General features: G+C 56.1%; 1 protein-coding gene across 1 annotated transcript; it reads right to left on the bottom strand.

Moving 5' to 3' along the window:
• Window positions 1–2,351: 2,351 nt before the first annotated feature.
• GAL3ST2 (galactose-3-O-sulfotransferase 2) lies at window positions 2,352–15,000 on the bottom strand (the record flags this gene model as incomplete). The annotated part of the gene is made up of 4 exons (XM_080668024.1): window positions 2,352–3,170; window positions 3,870–4,134; window positions 5,277–5,354; window positions 14,969–15,000. 4 exons carry the CDS (start codon window positions 14,998–15,000, stop codon window positions 2,352–2,354), a joined length of 1,194 nt encoding a protein of 397 aa, XP_080524150.1.
• Window positions 15,001–20,668: the final 5,668 nt, after the last annotated feature.

Below are 20,668 nucleotides of genomic sequence, written 5' to 3'. Positions count from 1 at the left end.
CCTCCGCAGTCAGTCTTTGTGCGCACTCCCACCTCCAGACTCCTGCCGCTGCGGCTCCCCTGAGTCTCCGAGTCTCCGTGTGCCTTTCTCTCTACCTGACAGTCCAAACTCCCCCTGTATGAGCCTGGGTCCACAGGGTTTCTCCCGGAACTGAGGTTCAGTGCAGTCGGAACTGGGGTTCAGTGCAGTCGGGGGCTTCCTTCCCCCTTCCGCCAGAGAAAGCCAGCCAGGCACTCGCCGCCCTTCCTCTCTGCGCGCGCGTGTCTCCGTACCTCAGCTCTTTGCCACTCCTTCTCTGTGAGCTTTCCTCTTTCCTTCTAGTTGTAGAATTTTCACTCAGCCAGCTTTCCTGTGGTTCTGGATGGTGTCCGTTCTGTCTTTTAGTTGTAGTTTTGAAATTGTTGTGCGGGGCAGCAGTTTAGGTGCTTACCTATGCCGCCATCTTGGTTTTCTCCTCATCCTTTTCTTTATTCTGAGAGGACGTTCATTAAAGCTGGGGGCAGTGAAGCAAGGAAGGGCGTAGGGTAGGAGCAGCAGCAGGAGAGAGGCTAGGTGGAGCTGCTTTGGTTCTCTGGGAACTTCAGGGGAAATAAGTGAGCCAAGGCCGGCGCTGTCAGCTCACTGGAAAGTCAGAGACAAGGGGGCTCAGAGACAGGTTCAGGGGTGAGCCCTGGATGAGCTGCCACTGCCCATTGCTCCCCTGGCTACAAGGCTCATGGGACCCTTAGAGTTTAGGAGGTGCATGCCTGTGGGGGGAAGAAGAGGAGGAAGGATAAGGCTTGGCATGTTCCCAGGAAGGAATGTTCATACCGGGTCCTTTGTTTTAAGGGTTTTAAAGGCTGGGAGTTTAGGGGAAGTGTTAGGGGAGGATCTCTTTTTTTAATTTGTATTAATTTGAGAGAGAGAGAGAGGAAGATAGAAAGAGAGAGAGAGAGAGAGAGAGAGAGAGAGAGAGAGAGAGAGAGAGAGAGAAACATAGATTTATTGTTCCACTTATTTATGCCTTCGTTGGTAGATTCTTGTATGTGCCCTGGCTGGGAATCGAACACAAAACTTTGGCATATTGAGAAGATGCTCTAACCAAATGAGCAACCCGGCCAGGGCATAGGAGAGGATTTCAACAGAATATTCATTAGATTTATGGTGATGCACCAAAATGAGATTAATTTTTTTTTTTTATTTCAGAGAGGAAGGGAGAGGGAGAGAGAGATAGAAACATCAATGATGAGAAAGAATCATTGATATGCTGCCTCCTGCACGATCCCCACTGGGAATCGAGCCTGCAACCTGGGCATCTAACCATGATCTCCTGGTTTATAGGTCAGCGTTCAACCACTCAGCCACACCAGGCTGGGCAAATTCATTTCTTTAACTTAATCATCCTTGGTGTGGTTGGTACAAACCGTACTAACTGGATTTCTGCTATCTATCTCTCTGAGGAGTCATTTAAGCTGTATACCCTCTGGTTAGGAAGAAGTGTAAACCATTTACTCTTAGGTGTCGTTGGTTACAGAATATAGGATTTTGCGATTTACTAGCTGGCTGTAAACTGCTAGGTCATTTAAATATTTGTCTCAATTTTCCTATTCTACTTTCCCTGGCTTACTGACCTGTCTTAACTGGACCAGGTTTTCCGAAAGAGCTGAAGTCACCTGGCGGTAGCACCGTGTGGAGTATCCTCCTAACAGAAGCCATGGTACTAAGAAAGCTCTTGTTTACCCTGCTCTGTGGGTTAAAATCACTTTGAAAAAGTTTGCCCCTCCTGGGAGAGGGCAATGGCCACGTTCTCTGTTCCCAGTGTTCCAGGGAGCTGCTGCCTCCTGTTCTGATCGTGTGGGGGGCTCCCCTTCTTTGAAATGCTGATTCACCTGAAAAGTGTGGACACACCTACACACAGGAGTACCCACCGCTGCAGGTGCCCAGCCCAGCTGCCAGGTCCTCTGAGCTGGAGGCCCTGAGGGGAACGGAAGGGGCCCCCAGCACGGGGCAGGCAGGCCAGGCTGAGCCTCCAGGCTGAGCTGTGAGAGGAGCTATTCCTCCAGCGCTCCGGGCACTGCGCGTTTTGAAGGGTGCAGGGCCTATGACACTGACGGTGGGCATCGCACTTTAACCACCGGACCCCCGAGCAGCCAGGAATCATGTCCTGCCAGGCAGGGCGCCCTAAGTCCCTCCCCATGACCAACAAACAGGCTCTCTTCTGGACTGCGACCAACATGAGCTCCTCCTGCAGGCGTTTTCCTCCCTGGACACTGGGGGTCCGGGGCTGTAATCCCAGGAGCCCAGCTACCAGCCTGAGGCCGGCCCAGGGACTCCCAGCATGACAGCACAGGGACGGGCATCAAACGGAGGGGCTATGCCTTCAGGAAGGGGATGATCTTGGGGGGCTTTTCGGGGAACTGCAGGGTGTACAAGTGGGCCATGTACTGGAGCTCGGGCATGACCATCCTCTGACACATGCGCAGCGTCTCGTTGTCCAAGCCCTGCCTGAGGTTGTAGCCCAGGATGTCGGCCTCCCCGGACTGGAATGGCTGCAGCCTGAGGTCGGTGATCTGCGTCTTGTTCTTGGGCGCGCTGTCCTGCAGGCACAGGGCTGCGAGCTCGCGCCGCCTGGCCCGAAGCCTCGCCACCTCGGAGCGCAGTCCCTGTGGGCCCAGCTCGGCGCGCACTGAGGCCCAGAAGGTGCGGTTGAAGTGCTGGTAGAGGTGCCAGTCCAGCGCGCACCAGCGCTTGGCGCGCTCCTGGCCCTCGGGCGTCAGGCGGGTGACGGTGCGCTGGCTGCGCGAGTTGACCTTGAAGGAGACGACGTCGTCCAGCCGCCAGCGAAGCCGGCGCCGCAGCAGCACCATGGACTCATCGAAGTGCTCGGCGATGAGCACCAGCTGGAAGCGCTGCTCCACTTCGGCCAGGCGCGCGCGGACGTAGCTCTCCTCCACCGGCGCGTTGGGGTCGAAGCCCAGGTCGAACCACATGTGGTTCCGGGCGCAGGCGTTGCTCAGGCTCAGGCTCCGGTTGTAGTAGGTGTGCGGGGCCGCCAGGAAGGCGTCCAGGCTCGGGGCGGCCCTGAAGGCGGGCGCGTAGTGTCTGTAGTAGCTGAAGGAGGACTCCAGCTGGAAGATGGGGTTTCTGAGGATGGAAAAGTATAGAGTGTCGTTGGGCATCACTTTCTGCACCTGTGCGGAGACAGAATGCGGGCTGGTGACGCTCCGGCTTCTTCCAGAAGCTCAGGGGGCAGGTGTCCTCACCCCCCCGCCCTGCACACCTGATCCTGCCCACCACCTCTCCCACTGGCTTCCCTGCGTCTCGTCCATGCTCCCTTGCTCCCTTGCTCCCTTGACTGCCACTTTCCACAGTGTCCAGAACGATCCTAAAACACTTGAACTTGGCCCTGCCCTTCCCCCAAACTCCCTCCCCCTCCCCCTCTCTCTCCTGGAAGGGAAGTCAGGGAAGCCCCCAGGAGGAGATGATCTCTAAGAATCTGAGACCCAAAGGCCCACAAGAGGAGGTGTGAAGAGCATCGCACTGAAGGGGACAGCACATGAAGAGGTTCTGGGGTGGGAAGACTGCGGTTTGGGAACAAGAGGAATCTGGAGAAGGAGGAGAGGGTGGCAGGCTGTGAGGGCACCCCTATCTGATTCCAAGAGCAATTGCAGGCCACTGGAAGTGGGGGTTGGAGTGGCAGGGTCTTCCAATGGACCGCTACCAGCCCCCTTCAGCCAGGTCCCTGTACACACCCCACAGTCTCTCCCACGGCCAGGCCTGACGCCTTCCAGCATGGTCACGCCACAAAGCGCCTTCAAGGCCTGTGGCTGAGTCCTGCCCTCCATTACGCCCCATCTCCCCCCTGCAGAGGGCACGCCCCCCAGCCCCACCTCGGGCAGGTTAAACCTCAGGTGGTTGCACATGATGTTGAAGTGCCGCTGTGGGCCATCCTGCTCCACGCCCTCCACGTAGCGTGCCAGGAAGAGCCAGGGGTAGCCCAGGTGGAAGTGCGAGCCGGCTGGCAGCGCCACCGACAGGTTGTGCATCTCAGCAAATCGGTAGAGGATGTTGAGCACCGTGCTGCTGGCGGTCTTGTGCGTCTTGAGAAACATGATGTTGGTGATGGGTAGCTCCTCAGTCTGGCCGCCGAGTAGGCTGGGAGGACAGCATGCTGCCATCAGTGAGGGACATTGCCCCCCCTGCACCCCCAACCAAAAATCCCCACTGGGAGAGACCCCAACCCAGCAAACCTCCCAGCTGCATGACCCAGCGACCCCCAACCTACTCCCCCAACTACATGACCTCCAATCCAGCAGCCTCCCAACCCGCACTCCCCATAGTGGTGACATCCCAACCCTCCCAGCCACATCACTGTGGTCCCTCTAACCAGAGACCCTCCAACCCTGCAGCCCCCAAGGACCCCCTGGCACAAACATGATTCTCCCTAGGTGGCTGCATCATCTGCTCCTCATGTACTACAGGCTGCACCCCTAGACGCTGGCACCCCTCTTGGCCCCCCAACTTCTTGTCTGGCTCCTGGGGCACCTGACATGGTGCTGGCCTGTGGCCTGGGCCACGTGTCTGGCATTTCTTGGCTGACTCTTCATATCAGGATGGGCCAACCTGACCGCAGGGCAAGAGTGGAGGCTGGTCTCCTCAGCGGTGGACTCCAGCCTGGAGCAGCAAGGCCCCAAAGCAGGGCCAGTAACAGGGACCCAGGATGGGGGAGGGAGGCAGGGTCCAGAGGCCTGCACTGGCCCTGGGGACAGTGAGTAGGTGGGGTGGCAAAGAGACCCAGGGACTTTGGCATTCCCCCATATCCTAAGGAGATCCAACCAAAGTTGGCAGTAGGGACAGGGGGAGGTGACCTGGGGCCACAAAACGCTCCCAGCAGCCAGGCTAAAGCGCTGGGCCTATGTGGCCATCCCCGTGGGCCCTGGGCTTCACAGAGGACATACCACTGACAGGCAGGGAGCAGGGGTCCTGATCTCCCCAAACCTAGGCCCTAGCCCTCCCTTCCAGAACCTGGTCACCCTTTGCACACAGCAGCTCTCCCCAAGACACCCCCAGCCCAGGCCCAGGCCCCACCCTCCCAGAGTCCTCCTCACTGCCCAGAGGACTCATTGGGAGGAGGACCTCAAGAAGCTAATGGGTCCCAAAAGCTAATGGGTCAGGCCATCTAAGAGGTGTGACCTGGCCGGTCACTGGCCAGTGATTGGAGAAAGGCAGGCTGGGGCCCTGTACTGGTCTGGGAGGGAGCAGTGCCCAGACCACAGAGCACCCAATGCAGCACTCACGGTGTGAGCATTTCCACATCCACAAGCAGGAGGCCAACCAGCAGGAGCAGGGTCAGGAGGAGAAGGGTCCAGAAGTACCTGTGGTCAGGGGAGCCACAGTCAGGGTACAGGAGGGACCAGTGCCATCCACCCCACCAACCTCAGCTCAGCATCACCATGTAACAGCTCCTGTTGAACCCTAAGTGGCTATACCCTCTGCCCCTCATGTACCACAGGCTCGGCTCCTGTACTGTGTGCCGGCCTGTGCAGGCCCTGGGTGGATGGATCATCAGACTCTACTCCCCTTTGGCCACCTGCCACACTACCCACTGCCCAAAGCCAGGGGAAGCCAAGAGGCAGATCCATTCTCCAGGAAGTGGGCAGGAATCTGACAGGTGGAGGTGAGAGCAGGTCAGGGGTCCCTGGAGACTGGCCTGACTGAGACCCCTGAACTCACACCCCAGGGGCACATCCTGGGTGGGGGCTGGGAGGTAGTACATCCTGGCATTCCGCCCTCTCCCCTCCCCCCCCACCCCCCCACCCCCCCGCCGCAGAAGGGGAGAAGCCCCACAAAAGAGGACACTTAGAGGGCCTGTTTGGGTTCCAGGAACTCAGCAGGTGGGGTTCAGGCAATAGTCCCCAGGCTGGGACACCCAAGGGAGACACTGTGACCAGATCAGGGAAGAGACAGGCTAGGACAGGGCGCCCCAAAGTGTAGGGCTGTCCCTCACTGTTGTGATTGACACCACCTCTCAGGACCTCTGAGTTAAAGTGCACAGAGCCTTTGTCCAGAGAGGACATGTGCAAGGATTTGTCCGGGAGTCACCGAGTACCCCTTGACACCTGACCTGCTCTATCCCATGAAGTCCCAGGAGGTCACTGGTACCCACTGGGCTCAGGAAGATCACATGTCTTGCCTGAGGCCACTCGCTGGGGAAGAGGCTTGTGCCCAGAGACACATTCATCAGCAGGCCACACTGTCCCTGCCCGCACAGCACCGGCGCCTTTCCACACGGGCAGGTGGGGAAGCCACCTGGAGCACTGGAAGAGCTAAGGCACACCCAGCAGAGCATGTCCAGTGGAAAGAACCAGGTCAGGACACAGCGGCACCATTGTGGGGAGGGACAAGCTCAAGTGGATGCCAGAGACCCTGAGCGTTCACCCAGGAAGGGAAATGTGCACGCTTCAGACACTTAACACTCTGCGTGCACTGAGCACACTGCACACCCTGCACACAGTGTGGGCACTGCACAGACAAAACACACACAATGCACACACTGAGGACACTGCACAAACAAAACACACACTGAGGACACTGCACACACAATGCACACACTGAGGACACTGCACACACAATGCACACACTGAGGACACTGCACACACATTGCACACACTGTGGACACTGCACACACAATGCACACACTGTGGACACTGCACAGACAAAACACACACAATGCACACACTGTGGACACTGCACACACAATGCACACACTGTGGACACTGCACACACATTGCACACACTGAGGACACTGCACACACGTTGCACACACTGTGGACACTGCACAGACAAAACACACACAATGCACACACTGTGGACACTGCACACACAATGCACACACAATGCACACACTGAGGGCACTGCACACACAAAGCACACACTGAGGACACTGCACACACATTGCACACACTGTGGACACAGCACAGACAAAACACACAGTACACACAAAGCACACACAATGCACACACTGTGGACACTGCACAGACAAAGCACACACTGTGGACACTGCACACACAATGCACACACTGAGGACACTGCACACACAATGCACACACTGAGGACACTGCACACACATTGCACACACTGTGGACACTGCACAGACAAAACACACACTGAGGACACTGCACAAAGCACACACTGTGGACACAGCACACACAAAGCACACACAATGCACACACTGAGGACACTGCACACACAAAGCACACACTGAGGACACTGCACACACATTGCACACACTGTGGACACTGCACACACAATGCACACACTGTGGACACAGCACAGACAAAACACACACAATGCACACACGGAGGACACTACACACACAATGCACACACTGTGGACACTGCACACACAACGCACACACTGTGGACACTGCACAGACAAAACACGCACTGTGGACACTGCACAGACAAAACACGCACAGTACACACACTGAGGACACTGCATACACAAAGCACACACAATGCACACACTGTGAACACTGCACAGACAAAGCACACACAATGCACACACTGAGGACACAGCACACCCTGTACACAGTGTGGGCATTGCACAGACAAAACACACACAATGCACACACTGTGGACACTATCAACACTGCACATGCTGCACACACATTGCACACAATGCACACACACGGACACTAGATAAGCTTTTCCCTCCCTCACTTCAGCCTTGTTCTCCAAGTAATTCTCTCCCTGATGCTACCCCAGTCCTTATGACAGGTGGGAATAGCTGATCCTTAATAAGTGATAGAACAGCCCGGCTGGCATGGCTCAGTGGTTGAGTGTCAGCTTGTGAACCAGGAGGTCACAGTTCGATTCCCAGTCAGGACACATGCCTGGGTTGCAGGCTCAATCCCCAATGTGGGGTGTGCAGGAGGCAGCCAATCAATGATTCTCTTTCGTCATTGATGTTTCTATCTCTCTTCCCTTCCTGTCTGAAATCAATAAAAATATTTTTTAAAAATAAGTGACATAATATTATTATATTAAAATCATTTTTCTTGAAATATTAATTTTTTTCATGTAAATGGCTAATTATCTTGTATCTACAACCTGGTAATAGATTTAGTTTGTATATTGCATAGTTAAGTGCAAAATAAATAATTAAATAGATAAATATGGGGGGGGGGAGTGATAGCCCTAGCTGGTTTGGCTCAATGGATAGAGAGCATCGGCCTGCGGACTAAAGGGTCCCGGGTTTGATTCTGGTCAAGGGCCATGCCCAGGTTGAGGGCTCGATCCCCAGTAGCGGGTGTGCAGGAGGCAGCCGATCAATGATTCTCATTATTTATGTTTCTATCTCTCCCTCTCTTCCCCTCTCTGAAATATATATATATATATATATATATATATATATATATATATATATATATATATATATATATATATATTTTTTTTTTTTTTTTTTAAATAAGTGATAGAACAGCAGTGAGTGGGGCCAAATAGGAAAGGACGCCCAAGTCAGCAGCGTCCTGTGGGCAGCAGCACAGGGACCCCTTGAGATGCAGAAAGGGGAGTGACCAGGAGAAGCAGGTGGGGGACTTAGGAGAAGCAGGGCCCCAGTGAGGTGCACGGATCTGGGGGAACCAGTAGTCTGCACCAGAGTGAGAAGGGACAAGTTTCCAAACCCCAAAGTGTTGCCCTTCTAGAAGGCCACTCTGTGGTCACAGAGCCACGGGGTTACTGTGCTGCAGTCATTTCCACTGAACTCATGAGACCCTCCCAGGGAAGCGGTGTGCTGTCCCCGGACACCTGCTGAGTTTAACCCCTGCTGGGACGTCTGCCAGGCTGGTCTCCCCTACGATACTCTCCAGTCGACATTTTGTTCCACCATAAAACTCCCTCCCACAAATACTGCGGTTTACCGACGCCTTGCAGAGGCTTTAATAAGATTCTGCCCACACTGACCAACTGTTTGCAACTTACAATAATCTCTTTGGCCTTGAGGCAGCATGAATGTGTCTCAGTTCTTCGCAGCTGCCCAGTGAGAACCAGGAAGTCTTGCAGAGAACTCCCCATTTCTAAAGAGAGGCTCTTCTGGCTCTAGTTCCAACGCCTGCCCGTGGGGTCAGTAGGGCTGTGGGGGTTGAAGTGACCTGGGAAGGCAGTGGCCATGGGGGGACCAGTGGTCAGCCCAGAGGGGCCACCAACCCTCAGGGCCGAGGCAGGGAGTCCCTCTCCGGCCTGTCCTGACACCAGGAGTTGCTCATAGATGGTTAGTCTTTAACGAGAGCCCAGTGGTTGCACAAGGCTAAATGGATGAATTGCTTGGTATGTGAATTACATGTCAATAAAGCTGTTTGAAAAAAATAAAATGTTAACACTGTTTAAATGACTCCAGCTCCTAAAAAAAAAATTAAAGCCAATAATTGTGAGAAAAATTATGAAAAATAGTTGAAAAGTATAAACAATGTGATCATGCTTCCAAGTGCCTTTAGCTGGAAGGGGCCACCTCAATCCCCATGAACGTCACCCCTTAAACAAACACTTCTCTGTGGCACCCCCTTCCCTTTGGGGGTGGCCCACGTTGCTCAGGAGCCTCAAACTCCCTGCATTTGGAACTGAGAACAGGATGTGGCATTGGTCCAGTTCCACTGGGGGCCAGTGGGGAGAGCATAAGGTGCCCAGGCCCACGCCCACTCTCCGGTGAGCCGAGGGCTGACCAGTGAGTGCCCCAGGTGAGGCCATTCCCAGGTTGCTCAGGAAGAATTCCTGACATCTGGTAACAACCAATAAAAGATATAAAATTGTGAGCAATAAACAGTCAAGACAGCCAGCATATGAGCAAGATTCACAATGGTTTTATATCCAGGATTCCACCCTGCAGGCCCATCTGACCAGCTCATGAGAAATGGACAAACATTTGCCCTCTGCGGGGTTATAAAAGGACATGGAACCAAACGTCTGACCATCATTCAGCCGTCAGCCAATTTTAGCTGGAATCTAGAAAAACAACACCCAGCCTAATCTCTAATTTTTGGGGGGGTGATCTTACAAATCACCCCCAAAATCCAGCACTACAGGTAGAAGAATCACACACCCGGTCACCTGCCCCACCCTCTCTTTCCTGTCAGGGTCCCAGAGCCGGAGGGAAGCAGAATGGACTGGAAGGGACACTGCCATCCCCCCACCACACACATGGCCTAGAAGCTCTTCATCTGGCCTCTGGACTCTGGGCTCTGGGCTTTCTTAGAACAAATTCTTCCTCAGCTAAGGCAGGGCCCCCACCTAGATAAAGCTCATGTGTAGGATCCAAAATCATCAGATAAAGATATCCCCAAACAGCAGTCACTGCTCATCCATCCATCTATTGTCCCTTCGCCTGGTCCTTATGGAGCCCCAACGGCACTTCAGCTGGAAGGGTGTGAGTGCAGAGAGAGCATTTAATTAGCAAGGGCCAAGGATGAGACTGAACAGTTTCTCAGGGCTTCCCTACACACACACACACACACACACACACACACACACACACACACTCACACACTCACACACACACACACGCATACACGTACACACTCACACACACACACTCACACACATATACATGCACACACACATACACACATACACACACACACTCTCTCTCTCACACACTCACACACACACACACGCATACACGTACACACTCACACACACATACACACACTCACACACATATACATGCACACACACATACACATACTCACACACACATACACACGCGCGCACACACATACACACGCCACACACATACTCACATACACATACACACACACACTCACACACAAGCACTTGCCAGCAAAGGCTGCATTCTCAGGGAACAGGAGGCCTAGACCCCTTCCCGACTCAGTGGGCTGAGAAAAAGCACTGAGGAGCTAGCCTCCAGTACCCCCCACAGAGACCTGCGTGAGGCCAGGCACAGGGCTCCCGGAGGCCAGGGGCAATTCCCAGTGCTGGAGACCTGGTCAGTGCAGAGTGGAGACTATGGGCCAGCAAGTTCAGAGCACAGAACCATCCATATAAAGGCCAAATCAAAAAGAAACAGGGGCCCCCGGCCAGCATGGCTCAGTGGTTGAGGGTCGACCTATGAACCAGGAGGTCACAGTTAATTCCCAGTCAGGGCACATGCTCAGGTTGCAGGGGCATGAAGGAGGCAGCCAATCAATGATTCTCTCTCATCACTGATATTTCTATTTCTCTCTCCCTCTCCCTTCCTCTCTAAAATCAATAAAAATATATATTTTTTTAAAAAAAAAGAAAGTGATGGGGTGCCAGGCATCCAAACTGAACATCCCCCAAATCACAGAGGAGAGGAGTCCACACCCTGCACCCGGGGACTTCATCTAGAAAAAGAAAAGAAGGCCACGTTGTCACCACCTGCAGATGTGGCAGAGGAGAAACGTGGCCACAGATGCCTATCCCACCACACCCACCACCTACCTGCTACCCTCCCATCAAGATGCCACCCATTTCACTGCCATTGAATTAGGAATGACAGGGTGTTGCTTTGACCAGTAGAATGTGCCAGAAGTGATGCTTTGCGATTCTGAGCTCAGCATGAATAATGCAGCGTCTGCTTCTGCTGCCCTGAGACCCTGCTCAAGACAGCCACCCAAGGAAGCTGTTATACCACTGGAAGGCCATGTGGGGGAAACTGAGGCACCCTCGCCAACAGCCAGTGAGCACAAGGCTGTCCAGGGCCTTCCAGCCCCTCAACTGTCAGGTGAATGCAGCCACTGGGGGCGGGGGAGGGGGTGCCAGGAGTGGGCGCAGAGGGGCCACTGTCCCTGAGAAATGTCACGCCCTCTCTTCCAGCGGCTGGGTCCCGGGGGCTTGTTAACAGACTGCTGGTATAGGAGAGCCCAGTACAGCCCATGTCCCATTACCCCACAGGATGCCGATCCTTCTCCCAATCACTGCTTCACGCTCCTCAGCCTAGGATGGTGTACTCTCAACTGTGGGCTGCACGCCATTTGCTAAGAAGTCGATATATACTAGATGTATGAAATAATAAACATCCTATATAATAAAAGAGTAATATGCAAATTAACCATCACTCCACTATACCCACAAGCCACGCCCACCAGCCAATCAGGAGCGAAGATGCAAATAAACCCAACCAAGATGGCTACGGCCACAGAGAGCAGGAGGGAGGCTTGGGTTTCCCCGGCAATGGAGGAAGCCAAGCTTTCTGCCTGCCCTTGCCGGCCTAGGCCTCCACACAAGGCTACAAAGTTTCAATGATAGAAGATACATAAATCCAAACAGAAATGGCGGCAGCCATGGAGCTGGAAAGAGCAGGAGGCTAGGGTTGCCCCCGGCGATGGGGGAAGCCAAGCTTTCCGCACACCCTGGCCGGCCCAGGCCTCACTTAAGGCTACAAAGTTTCAATTATAGAAGATACATAAAACCCAATAGAAATGGCTGCCGCCATGAGCAAGCAGAAGGCTTGGCTCTACACCAGGCTACAAAGTTTCAATTGTAGAAGATAAATAAACCCCAGATACCAGGGCCTCCGCTTGGGTCACCAGGGGGCGTGGCCGGCCTGCAAACCACCACAGGCCCCTCGCCCAGGCCACCTCATGCCCCAAGGGAACCCCCACCCTGATCCAGGACACCCTTCAGGGCAAACCAGCTGGCCCCCACCCGTGCACCAGGCCTCTATCCTATCTAATAAAAGAGTAATATGCAGATTGACCATCACTCCAACACACAAGATGGCTGCCCCCATGTGGTCAAAGATCCTGCCCCCATGTGGACACAAGATGGCCACCACAAGATGGCCAGCAGGGGAGGGCAGTTGGGAGGGACCAGGCCTGCAAGGGAGGGCAGTTGTGGGCGATCAGGCCTGCAGGGGTGGGCAGTTAGGGGTGACCAGGCCTGCAGGAGGAGGGCAGTTAGGGGTGACCAGGCCTGCAGGGGAGGGCAGTTAGGGGAAAACAGGCTGGCAGGGGAGTAGTTAGGGGGTGATCAGGCTGGCAGGGGAGTAGTTAGGGGGTGATCAGGCTGGCAGGCAGAAGCAGTTAGGGATAATCAGGAAGGCAGGCAGGCGAGCAGTTGGGAGCCAGCAGTCCTGGATTGTGAGAGGGATCCCAGTGGGATCGGGCTTAAACGGGCAGTCGGACATCCCTCGAGGGGTCCCAGATTCGAGAGGGTGCAGGCTGGGCTGAGGGACACCCCCTCCCCCATGCACGAATTTCATGCACCTCTAGTAGAACAGATAAAAATGATTATAGGGCAGAACAGGAAGTATCAGGGCTGTGGGCCTGTAGTGGCTCCTCCTTCGGCCCCACAGGACACCCAGAAGCCCAGAGCTCATGTTGCCTAGATCCCCCTTGGAGGCAGCACCATCCTCACCAAAGTTCTGCTGCCTAATCGGCAAGTGGGGTCCTGTCAGGGTTGGTTGGGAGCCCCCCTACAGCTGGCCTCCCTCCCAACTTCAGTGTGTCTGAGACTCTACCTCCTCTGCTTATAAAGGGAACAGCCACGTGTCACCAAGAGCTGGCAGGGAGGTGCTCTCAGGCACTCGGGCCCCCCCAGCAAGCGTCCTAAAATGCATGGAGCCCCCACAAGCACCGATCCTCAGGGCTAGCACTCTCAGGGTTCTTTGCTCCCACAGAACTGAGTCTCAAATAAACAGAAATGCAGGTTTTTAGAGGCCCAGATGGATATCCCAAAGCCATCCAACGACTGCCATACAGCCAATGAGTCCACAGTCTTGGGCTGGGGTCCCCAGCAGCCATGAGAGCCTGGGGAGATGCCCCCCAAATCAGGGGTCACCCAAAACCTTGAAGTCACGGAGGAGGGTTTGTGCCTAAATCCATCACAGGCAAGGGGACTGACTCACTGAGATGCCACAGCCCATCTGGCCAGAAAGTCTCGGCTCTGCTTACAGCTCCTCGGACTGCCCAGGGCCACGGGGTCCCTGCCCAAGGTTGTCCTCTTTCTGCCCCTCACCAAACAAGCGTGCTGGGCCAAGCGAGAGAAGCCTGCAAACGTTCGCACAATTCAAGGGAACTAAACGGGCTCTGGGTGGCCCATGCAGGGTTGTGGGAACAGGGACTCTGTGGCTGCAGTGACTTGGAAGCCCCTTCCTCCAAGCGCTTTGAGCTGAACCCATGAGCCTGAGACACTCAGAGCAACCAGACAGCCCATGCCCTGGGGCTCCCCGCGCTGCCTCACCTGCCCTGTGCACGGGATGCTGGGCAACCAGAGAAAGCCGGCTTGGCCCCAGCTAGAGTGACCCTATCCCCAGCCTTCATGCCTCCTCCTCACAGAATGGTGACAAAGTTCACAGGAAGAGAGACACTGGGACCTTCCCCCATCTCTGCTAGCCCCCAGGGCCCACAGCGAGGGCTGGGCACAGGTGGAGAGGAGGGCATCAGAGGTGCTGGAATCCCCCAAAAGCTTGTGGGATGAGGCAGAGAAGTAAAATGCAAAGCATCTGCAGATCAGGCCCGCTTCCCTCCAAATGCAGTGTGTCCGATACTCTACCTCCTCTGCTTATAAAGGGGAATAGCCACGTGTCACCTAAAGCTGGCAGGGACTCCCTCTCACACATTCAGGCCTCCAGCAAGCGTCCCAAAATGCAAATGCAGGTAACTGCCAATGCCATGAAGGAGGATGGAAGGTCACTACAAATACAGGGGCCCAGCCACAGGAAGGTGACACCCAGACTGGGGCCAGGAGGTCTCAGGCACCTCGCATTCCTCCACCCAGGCCTTCACCCCAAACCTCAAATCCGCATCTTCTCCTCAGCCCTGGGCTCTTGTCCCCAGAGGCCCAAGACTAGGGGTGAATTCAGGGGAGTGTTAGAGCCCCCAACCACGTAACTTCCTTTTTAAGACAAACACAGAGTGACTCCTTTCTGCCAGGTTGTCAGAACATCCACGGATTAAAGAAGTGCTTTGTCTCCCCTGGAGGGCCCAGGTCCCCCCGACTCCCCGCCTTACCTCTGCATGCTGCCCCGCAGAGACAGCAGCATGCTGGCGGGTCCTGGGAGCTGGCACAGCAGGGCAGGTAGATTCAGGCTCCCTGCCGGCTCCTGCCCCAGGCCACAGGCTGCATGTGGCCCCTTGCAGAGTATGAATTTGATTCCCAGAGAAGCTCACCTGCCAGCTCAGGTGTGAGGCCACACCCTCCACCCTCACCCCAATGGGAGGGATTAACACTGGACCAAAGGAAGAGCCAGCCCTCTCAGTCTCTCCTCCAGGCTCCCCTCGCTGTCCCCACCTGCTCTCTCTCCCTGCCCACCTCAAGGGTCAGTCGGCCTAGGGTGAGCTTGGAGGGAGCTGTGGGCAGCCTCCAGGGCCTCTGAATCCAGAACTCAGGAGGTGCAAATACTTGAGCGTGAAGCAAAGACAGTCAACATCGTTGAGGAGGAAAAAGGGAAATACGAGACCAAGTTCAGGAGCTGTTCTCCCTCTCCTTTTCTTCTGAAAAGTGTGCTTTATGCCAGGAGGACATTTATTATTTCTTATATCTTTGGCTGAAAAAAACTTTTCAATGAGGATATCATCATAGGAACTCAACAAAAATACTAGTAGATTTTACTGCATAAAAGCTCATTTCTTTCTTCAGAAAATGAAAGAATCTCATTCAAAGACAGACAGACAACAGACTGGGGAAATGTTTGTAGCACTTGACCATGTGCAAAGTCCATAAAAAAAATAAATAAATAAAAGCCCCATGGCCCATTGAGGGGCTTGGACAGGACAGACAGCCATGTGGAGGAGGCCAGGCTCTGGGGGAGGGGGGCACACTGCACACCTGATTGGGACAGGCCACCACAGTGGGGCCTCCTTCTCCACCCTGGCATCTCCACACACACAGAGCTCCGGGGCTGTGGCTCAGAAGGCACGGGGTCTGCACCCCAGGACAGCCCTCAGGGGAAAGAGCATGAGGAGAAGCATGAGGCCTTGCCTCCATTCTCAGAGGAGCTGGAGCTAAGCACCCTGGGCCTCACTTCTAAAATGGGGGTGGGGGTTGAAAAGAGAAACAGCGTTATGCCGCCAAGGAAAGACAGGCAGTGCGTGGACAGCACCCACCTGGCCAGGAATCCAAGCAGCACAAACCAAAGGAGATTCCACCTGACCAGCAGGTTAGGATGCTGGTGCATTAGCCAGCGAGCCCCACACTCACGCTTCGTGACAAACCACCCAGAACCTCGGAGGCCCAGCGGCAGACGTGGCTCCTCAAGCTCACTGTCTGCCCGAGATTCAGTTTCCGGTGGGGTTTGCCCTGCGCTCGAGCAGCCGCCAGGACACACTCTTTACATTGAGGACAGCGAGGAGGCCCTCACATCTCACAGGCCAGCGAAGCCACACGGCCAAGCCCGAGGTCCCAGGGAAAGTCATGAAGCCAGGGTCAGCAATCCTACAGGATGCTTCTCGGGGGCGTGCCAAGTCCTCTCCAAGAAGCTGCTGGGTCAGGTGAGACACAAGGAAGGGCTCACTGATGGGCAGGAGGGGGCCAGGCCCAGGGCAGTCTGTGGGTGGTGCTCCCTCCTCCAGGCCCCGCCACGGTGCCCACCGCTCCTGTCTCCTCCCCGAAGCAGAGGCCCCAGGGTTCAGGGCACAGGTTTCCCACTGCTTTCTCAGGGCCAGCCCTCCCCGGGCCCGATGCAGGCATCAGCCTAGCTCCTCAGGGAGCCCCAGTGGGGCATATGAGCCAGGGAAAACTGCCCTGGTTATGCTTCGAAATGCCATTCCTCTGATTCATTGGGGCACACTCAGGGCACTGGGCTGGGGAAAAGAACAGTCATTTTAACAGACAGTCAGACCCAGGGCAGCCAACTGTTCACCCATTTACAGCTGGGAAGGAGTTCCGGGCGTGGGGGGGGGAGGGGGCCCACAAGTGCCACAGGTGGGGACATCTCGGGACCCAAGTGCCAAGGCCCCTTCTCCACCTGCTGGGGCCTCAGACTTCATTGCTGTTGTGACAAATGTGTACTTTCCTCCCATTTTGTTGTGTGTTTTTGTAAGCCCAACCCTAACCCAACGCCTTGGTGTAGACAGTGACCACACCTCACAAGGTCAAATTCTCAGGACACTTGGTGAGGGAACCCCAGAGAAAGGGTAGCTGTGTGAACACCCATGAGAAGCGCCCCAGGGCCCCATCCTGAGGGAACAGGGGAACCCCGGAACCACCAGCCCTCAGGTGGTGCAGGTCCTGAGGTGTTGGCACAGTTGGTGATGGGCTGGCCCAGGGCATGGAGCCTGTGGAGAAAGACCGCAGCTGCATGCCGGGTCAAGGACGAGGCCTGGATGGAGGCCGCAGCCTCAGCACCTGGTGTCCAAAGCCAAGGGACCCCAGGAGGGCCCCTGGGAGCAGCCAGCAGGGGAGAGAAGGGGTTAGGGGCTCAGCCTCAGCTGTCGGGAGGCTTGGATGCTGGAGAGGAGGAGGCAGCAGCTAAGGACGCCAAGGGGGGAGGATTAGGGGTCAGCTGTCAGGTGGATGAGAACCAAGGACTGACCACAGGGTCAGTGGGGGAAGAGGAGCCGGTAAAGGGTGATGGGGACCCAACCAGCAGCTGCTCGGTGCAGTAGGGGCTAGGGCTCCAGGAGAGGCACTGACTTCAGACCTGGAAGGCAGGGAGGGGAGCTGGGTGCCAGGGGTCGGCGGCAGGAACTTGGCCCTCCTTTGTCCTGAGCAAAGGTTGCCCCATGGAGACCAGTGCTGGGGAGCAGCCATGTGCAGCCTGGTTTGTACCAATGAGAACACACGTCTCTCCTGGCCAGTTCATCTCTTGCCCGCCGACCGAGGGAGACTGTGCACCCAGGAGGCCTGGCTCACCGACTCTGAAATACCAGCAAGCTGGGTCCTGAACCTGAGCCCCACTCCTCACTCACACCCCACAGAGTAGAGGCTGGAGGAGGCAGAGAATGGAGGACCAGGAGCCATGTCATCCCCTGCCTGTCCTTCTATCCCCACCCCACCTCCTCCCCTCACCCCAAACTGGGAGGTTCCGTTGGCTCTCAATGCCCCTTCTCTGACCCTCCAAGTCTGGGGGGGGGGGATAAGGAGAGGAGGGGACAGGAGGGGGCCCTTGGGTGGCCTGAGCCCCCTGACACCCCTGCAGAGGTTGGCGGGCTTGGTGATAGAATGGAGGGAGGAGCTTTCTGTGTAGCCCGCACAGAGGTACCTGTGAGGCTGATGTCTCCCCGTGCCTTCTGCCCTGTGGGAAGGGGGTCAACCCTGCATGTGGGGTAGAGACAGCCACTCACATTTGATGCATCCAGGCCTGGGCGTCATACAAAGGAGGGGTCTGGAGGACAACCGTGTCACCCACCACAGGAGGGTCCAGAGGGCCATGTGGATGCAGGCTCCAGGAGATGCTCAGGCCTGGCCTTCCTGGCCTCAAAGACCCTTGGTGGGTGCACAGCCCCACCTCCCTCACCCAGAGCATCTGACGGTGGTGGGAGGCCCATCATCCCTGCTTTCCTCCGTCTATACCCCGAGGTCATGGTGCAGCTCTCCACCTGGACACTCCTGTACCCCCGCATTCCTCTCTCCATGAAGGTCTGGGGGCTGCCTTGCTCTTACTTTAAAGGGAATGTTCTCTTTCCACCCAGCCACCCACACCTCAGGTGTCACCACCACTCTGATCCCTTGCAGGTGCTAGGGCCCAGGGACACTCCTCTCCAGTTGGGTCCCAGCTCCGGGATCCAGGCAGGAAGAGTGAGCTGAGGCCAGAGGCCTGGAGCCCTTGGCTGCCACCCAGCTCAGACAAAGCCCATGATGTGGATTTTTGAGGTTAGCCACCCAGGTGACCTGGGGAAGGAGAGGGAGGCCCCCTGTGACCTGTGGGACCTAGCTGGAGCCCCCATGAGAGCAGGTCAGAGGTGTAGGAGCATAGAGAAACCACCATGAAGTCTGGGGGCAGGTGGCACCCCTGCTGGAAGAGCCTGATCAGAGGACACAGGGTCACCTCCAAGCCCACTCTACCACCTGCTTCCTGTGCAAGGCTGCCTCCAGCCACTCATGCTCACACCTCTGTGCCAGGTGTGTGGCCTGGATCCTGTGCAAATGGATGGCCTTTGGGGCAGATCCAAGGCGTGAGGGGAGGCCAGCCAGGCCACATGTTTCCTCCTCCCCTGGGTGGGGGTAGCCAGAGGCAAGGGGCTGGCAGGACCCATGGGTGGTAGGGGCTCCCATCCACAGAATCAGGAGTGCACCCTCTTTGCCAGGGGGAGTGAGCACCAGGACTGCCAGCTGGCCATATGCCACAGAGGACCCCTCAGGCAGCAGCCCCTCTGGGCCCTGGCTTTGACCAGAGCATATGAACTAACCCCAAGGCCTGAGTCAGGACTAGGGCCAGAGCCCAGCCTTCTGCCTCAGACCAGTAAGCTGGAATGTGAGCCACCAGGTCCAATGTCCCATCCTCCCACCAGTCACCCTCAGACCCATCTATGGGACCCACTATGACCCATCCCCATCTCAGAGAGCTAATGGCTGCTGCAAACTCCGCCCAGAAACAAGGGCACATCATCTGACTTCCCAGCCACGTCCCCAGAACACCTATTTGCACATGTCTGGACCAGGGCCAGTGGGGAGGGGAGCCAGGAGCCAGGCCTTATAGGGCCCGTCCGGGAAGCCCCTTTTTTTCATGCACCCCTGCACCAGGAGCTATTTCAGAAACTTCCGTGACTCACTTGTTCCCACCACCACGTGTCCCTAAGGAGGAGCCTGTTCTCCCGCAGGCCCTTGAGTCCCCTAAGTCTGAGTGACCTCCGTCTGTGGATGGTGGATGGTTTACTAGGTGGGGGTGCGGGGGTGAAGCCAGTCTTCATGGGGGTCAGAGAGGAGATGGTGCGGTAGCCTGGGACTGTGTCCACTGTGAGGTCTGTCACCTGTCAGTGGGGTTGAGGTCAGGGGTCAGGCACATTGCGCTGTGACCTGTCATCTCCCCCATTCCATAGAGCAGCATCCTGATGGTTGTCCTCAGGTGCCCTGCGGGCCACAAGACCCCAAACTCTCCTCCTGAGCCCTCTAGGCCCACAATCATGTAACACTGCAAGTCCTGAGCAAACAGGAAGACTGCTATCCTCAGAGACTGCTCCCTGTAGACCTGCGGGGGCTGCCCACCCCCAGCCACATCCCGAGGTTGAGGGGCAGACTCCTTGCCCCACCCCCACGACTCCCCCACCCTGCTCCTGGAGCTGAGACCACTGAATCACCCTCTCCTTCGCTCGCCCTCTGGCTGGGGCTTCCTCACCACTTCCTGGGCCCCTCCAGGCGGATGCCTCCCCGGGGGCCCCTTACATAACCTCTTCTCACATTGCAGTTTAGAGGTTTTAAAGCAAAAATCGTAAGCTTTTCCTCATCCAAACACAATGGCCACCGCTCCACACATTCAAGATTGTTGAGATTGTCCTCAACAGAAGCCCCTCCTGGTGGGAGCGGCTTCCGGAGGGGAGTTGTCCCTCCACCCCCAGAGGCTCAGGGTCCAGGGCGTGGGCCCTGGGGTTCAGGGCTCGAGGACTGGAAGGCAGGTTTTGCTTTGCAGACATTCCAGACTGCTTGGCTTCCTTTCCATGTGCTTGTGTGCGGTGTGGCCTGGACGGTGCGCTCTGCTTTGATGGGCACTCCACCAGCTTTGGTGACATTCAGGGCCACAGGGAGTGAGTTCCCCAAGGGCACAAGGGCATGCG

This window comes from Plecotus auritus (assembly GCF_963455305.1).
Source record: "Plecotus auritus genome assembly, chromosome: 5".
NCBI lineage: Eukaryota > Metazoa > Chordata > Mammalia > Chiroptera > Vespertilionidae > Plecotus > Plecotus auritus.
The sequence above is the reverse complement of the archived record's forward strand: the minus strand, read 5'-3'. Positions and strand labels throughout refer to the sequence as shown.